General features: G+C 42.6%; 1 protein-coding gene across 1 annotated transcript in view; it reads right to left on the minus strand.

Moving 5' to 3' along the window:
* Positions 1 to 5,712, minus strand: part of BARX2 (BARX homeobox 2) — a 69,424-nt gene that overhangs the window by 7,103 nt on the left and 56,609 nt on the right. The window contains exon 3 of the mRNA XM_011380923.1: positions 2,598 to 2,682. Within this exon, the coding sequence (XP_011379225.1) occupies positions 2,598 to 2,682 (85 nt within the window). The remainder of the gene's footprint in view (positions 1 to 2,597; positions 2,683 to 5,712) is intronic.

Here is a 5,712-nt window from a genome sequence, read left to right on the forward strand (position 1 = left end):
ATTCTGAAGTACTCTTGAGTGTCCCGAAATCCTTCTGTCCCTTCCTTCTGCCTGTGCCACTCTTCTCACCTTCAAGTGGCACATTTCTATTCATCCACTAAAACCAATTTAGGGGGCACCTCTTCTGTGGAGCCTTCCCTTCTCTATACTGACTCTGAACCCTGTAAATCTTTCTGCTGTTACCCTGATCACTCTGCATAATTACTGGTTTACATGTCTGTCTCCCTCACTTGACTGAAACCTTCTTCTAATTTTATATTTTAATGGATAGGTTCATATCTTATCTTAGCACCTCTACTGCCTCGTGAAAATAAGTGCTCAATAAAAAACATTTTCAAAAGTGACTGCTAAAGTTAACTGAAAACTTGGCACTCTTATTTTCTCAAGTAACCTGAATTTGGTTGGCCTGTGAAATGCTCTCTTGAGGTTAAATCTACTAAGTTCCTTCCATCTTGTTCTATATGATAACCATCAATAACCGGCCCACAATTGTGTCAGCGGTACAGTGGCTGGTGAAAAACAAATGACGTCAGAGGCCCGGGCACACACGTCGTCCCACGGGCACTGGGCGGTGCTGGCGGAGATGGCAGGCTGTCAGTTCATTAATCATCTGACTCATTAAAAGATTGTTGATAATCTATTTAAACAATGCCTCTGCCACTGGGGAGACATTGATTTCTCCTGTCTAATGATGATGATTGATGAGGAAGGAGGTGGAAGGCTGAACTTGCACAGAAAGCAGTGAAGGGACTTGCCCAAAATCAGCCAGGGAGGGGCAAGCGTAGGAACACAGCCCAGAGTTTCTAACTCCCAAATCTGATTCTTTTAGAGATCAATGCCCCCAAAAGGTTCCCACCATAAGTCTCATGCGTATCTTAGCATTCTAGAAGTTTTAGAGTGACTATATATTTAATCAAATCCTATTCACCCTTCAATGTCAATTTCTCCCTGCAACAGTCTCTAGTACCTCTCATCTGAACTCTTATGGGGTTCTTAATATTTAAATAAACAACCGAACTCAATTATAAGGTGCTCCCTGGTTGCCTCCTGGACCTTGGTTCTCCAACTACATCATAAATTCCATGAAGGCAGGGTTATATTTCATTTCATTACAATGTACAGTGTCTAGGACAAAGCATGGTTCACAAGAGACATTAATTGCATATTTGTTGATTCATACAATATATGTTTGTACATGCAACTGGCATCTCCACCTCACTGCAGGAGTACTTCATGAGTCAAGCCGGTTCCATCTGAAAATCCTTCCATCTTCAGGGTCAGGTCCCCCCAGAGGAAATGATGAGATTTGCCTAGAAATTTCTTTCTGGGAATGTAATAAATGCTGCCTTGTTGGCTTTTCCATTAATATTCATATGTGATTTATTTATTTTTCACATTGTTAGCAGGCATAGCAAGAACTAAAGTTTTAAGAAAAAACTATTAGACAAAAACACAAAATTGAGAAAATGTCTCAATATCTATTATCTATTACAAAATATCTATTAACTTTATTTTTAAAAAACTAGGTGGGAAGGATCTTAGTTATTTGGTAATTGTGAAAAATTTCATGTTCCAGCCCTTAAAACAGCAGAAAATATGGCTTTTGACCAGATAGGTTAGCAAATTAGAACATTATCCACGCAGCCTTGGACTGCTTGGTCCATGTGAGAGGAGGAAGGGCCAGTAAGATTTGGTGAGGATATAAGAAAGGCCCAGGTTAGAGGCCTTGGTGTACCTGGCCTCTAAAGAATAGAGTAGAGTTTCCTCCTACCCTCACCCCACCCTGCCTCTTTTCTCTGGCTTTGATCTTACCCCTTGTGATTTACAAAACTGAAAATGAAACATTTGACTACTTTGGAAAATTTCTATTTCTAAAAGCGGGGAGCAGGTAGACTGCTATAAAATTGTGTTCCTCAAAATGTAGAGATGTTTATGCTTTTTTTAAAAAAGATATTTATTCTATAGAATTCATTTAAAAACCAAAAATGGAACAATTCACTAGCTAGGCACTAGAACAATATTAGGGAAACCACAGTCATTCTACTGTGTGCCTTGGAGGAATCCAAGAGTTTGTTAACATGCACATTCCCACCCCTGTCCTGGCACAGAGAATCAGAATCCTGGGAGGGGCCTAGAGTTCTGCATTTTTACCTGCTATCCAGGTTATTTTGATGCTCACTAAAGTTTGAGAATCACTGCATTAGACAACACACAGCTATAAGAACAGATGTACCCTATATGTCATTATACACAGAGTACTGACTTCTATTCTCAGCTATTGGTGGGAGGGGAAGGAAGTACTTTGAAAAGGCTAGCAGGTGGGCTTAAATCTAGCAACTGAGAAGCTTGTTGGCTTTCATTTTCTTTTATTTCTAAGGAAACTGAAAAAAGAATATTCTTCTGGTCAAGAAATCCAGGTCAAGAGGAATAGTTTATCCGTCTGTTCACATAGCCTCCCTCCCAGCCAGCACCATAAAACACCTTCCAGTCTCTGGAGCCCAACCCACCAAATGGTCCTTCCTGCCTTCTCAGTCATGTAGGAAGAATCTGTCCCATCATGATGGGCACATGGTTAGACTCACTGTCTTCTTTCTTACCATTTTCTTCCATTTCATCCTGCGATTCTGATACCAAGTCTTCACCTGCAGCTGAGTGAGTCCCAGAGACTGGGCCAAGTCCAACCTAGAAGGTACAAGAGACAAAAGAAGAATGAAGAAGGAGAGATGAGGGCAGAAGAGATGGGGTCCTATTGATTGGTTCCAGGCACTGCCACCAAAACTTGGACCTTCCCCATTTAACCAAGAATCCTATGGAAGAAACTCTGGGAAGCTAGAAACAGATACCCACGTACAAGGACTGTCTACATTAGATCTGAAAAGAATTTCTGAGCCTTCACTGCAAAGTTTCTTCCCTGATCTGACAGAGTCTTTACTTTGATTCCAAACAAAATGAAGACTTACTCAGAATTGAAACTGGGAAAGAAAAGTAAAGCCATGTTTTCCTTATCAGAATCTTACTCATCACTCCAAATCCAGTTCAAATTCCACATCCTGCAGGTGAGCCTCCTGGACAACCCCCAGCTCACAGGTTGTCTCCTCTACACTCTCCCATGGTCAGCTACCACCCAGGTGGCTCAAAGTTCTCAAATGGTCTCTAATTGCATCACATCAGTTATCTCTGCCTAACTCAACGGCAAGAGCAGAGTATATCTCTTGCTTCTTTTATAATCACAGAAGTGCCTTTCACATTCTAAATCCAGAACTAGGGCTCGAAAATACTTTTCAATGGGTCGACTCATTCATTGTAGCTGCCCTAAGTTGTTATGATGCCAGATTCCAAAATAAACTAAATCATAGCCTCTCCTGCTTCCCATTCTACTGCTCACCTTGGTTCTGCATTTCTCTGTAGCCTTCTGAAAAGTCCTGAATCTCAAGCCATCCCTGGGAGGTGTGCAGTTGGAGCAAATTCCAACAACATAGTAATTATTTCCTGAGTACCACAGCATCCAGACTACGTGCTAAGCCCCTGACACGTGCTATCTTATTTATTCCTTTCACAACACTGTGAAGTAAGTATAATTATTCTCATTTTATAAATGAGAGATCTGAGGCTCAGAGAGATTAGAACCTCTCAGCAACCATGGCCAAATCCTATCAGCTACCTGTTTCTGTACATAAAGTTTTATTAGAACACAGATACGCTCAGTCAGTCACATACTATTGTCTGTGGGGGCTTTCATATTACAAACTCCAAGTTGAGTAGCTATGGCAGAGACCACATGGCCAACAAAGCTTAAAATATTTACTCTCTGGCCTTGTACAGAAAAAGTTTACTAACCCTGGTAGATGATCCTAGAGTAAGAGGTGGAGCCTCCAAATCTACTTACGTCTGACTTGTACATCTCCTCTGGTATAGGGGCTCACCTCCACTTGTCATATTTTTGTACAAGTTAGATCTGCCAAAGGGAAGCTCTTGCTCAGGCCTTAATGGAGAAAATGCAGGGATGCTACACCACAAGGAGTAGCAAACAACCCGAGTGGAGCATATGAAATGAGAAAGGGAACCAGTCTTCCAACCTCAGTGCTTGAGACTATAACTGTTGACCTATCTTGATAAGAACCCCAGGTCTACCCAAGCGCCAACTGGAGGGACCACCTCCTGAGCCAACATTAGCTGCCTCCCTGTGGTTCTAATCCTGATCATTGAAGCAATGTGGATCTCTAAAGCAGCAACTTGGGCCAAGCACCCTTAATATAGTTTGAGTAGTGACCACCACTTTTGAAGGTCTCCAGGTTTCTGAGGATTGCAATTTGTGGATCTAAGATCTATTATCTCACACAGACCTGCATAGCCAGAATCCTGAACCATGGGGCCTCTCAGGTGTGAATTCTCAGCTGCAATTCTCTACTTGAGGGTTACTCAGCAACATCTCACCATTAGGAACACCAACAGGTACAGGCAATGAAGGTGCCAGGTGCTAACTCTTGGCACTCCCAGTTGTAGAAGCCTGACCCCTGTAATAGTGCACGATTTAAATCTCCAATAATAAAAACAGTCTTCCTTCAAGGGGCTTCAGAACCTGTCTTAAATTTGCATTCACATATATCTGGTTGTCCCAGTGAAAGAGCTACTGGAAGCTGACAGTTTTATTGAAGGCAATTAACAGACAAGCTAATAAATTCCCAGTGCCAATAGCACTCAGCTCTCCCCACTAAAAGCATTGCTTCCCAAGCAGCCATTCATTAAGAACCAAGAACATGGGGACAATCCCCCAAGACTTCCTATCTCCCAGGCCTCCCTGGAGACAGGTCCTCCTGGGCTCTTACTGTGCCTTCGCCCAACCCAGTTCACCTGAGGCCCTCAGGTGCATTTGTCAATGGAAGGTTCAGTTCACAGCTCTGCCACTGTTACCAAATGGTGTTAGCTCACTTGGGAAAAATGCACCCTTGACTCACTCTGGCTACAGAAACACATTTCACTGTCATCAGCTTTCTCTCATTACCTGCCACCGTTACAAATTCTCACTTCCCTGCGTATTCGCTTAAGTGGGGTCTCCTAGGAAACCACAGAAACAAACAATGAGGAAGAGGGAGAGAGCTGTGGGAGGAGAGAGTGCTCATGGCCCTGGTCACGTACAGAGGTGAGGAACATCTGAGAAGGCAGGTTAAGGCGGCAGCTTCGATGCCAGCCAAATGGTGTCCTCCTCCCTAGGCAAATGAATCAATCCTGTCTAGGTCACCTGAGAGGTGCCTAGGCAGGTATCAGAAAGCCCCAAGAGGTTTATTAAGAACTAATATTTCTTAATAAAAAATTCTGACTTCTAGAAAATAAGCCCAAAATTTTACTCATGCACACTGAAGCCCTTTCAACATACCACCACACAATTCATAAATAATGGTGCTGACTCCACCCAGCTGGCCAAGTCCATAAGGCTCTTCATCACAGGCTGGGAGTATCAAAATAGCTATATGAAACCTAGTGATCCCCAATTTACAAATTTGTCTCCATTGCCCCCCCCACAGGCACCCCAAATGCCCATGTCCAAAACAAAATTCACTCTTTATCTGCAAAATCCACTCTGTCCTCAGCCTTCCAACTTCAGCTAAAAGTATCCCTATTTACCTAGCAGTTCAATCCAGGAACCACAAAAATCTCAATTCCTGTTTCTCTTCCACATGGCAATGTCAATCCTATTCATTTCATCTTCAAAAT

Source organism: Pteropus vampyrus, unplaced genomic scaffold, assembly GCF_000151845.1.
Source record: "Pteropus vampyrus isolate Shadow unplaced genomic scaffold, Pvam_2.0 Scaffold416, whole genome shotgun sequence".
Taxonomy (NCBI): domain Eukaryota; kingdom Metazoa; phylum Chordata; class Mammalia; order Chiroptera; family Pteropodidae; genus Pteropus; species Pteropus vampyrus.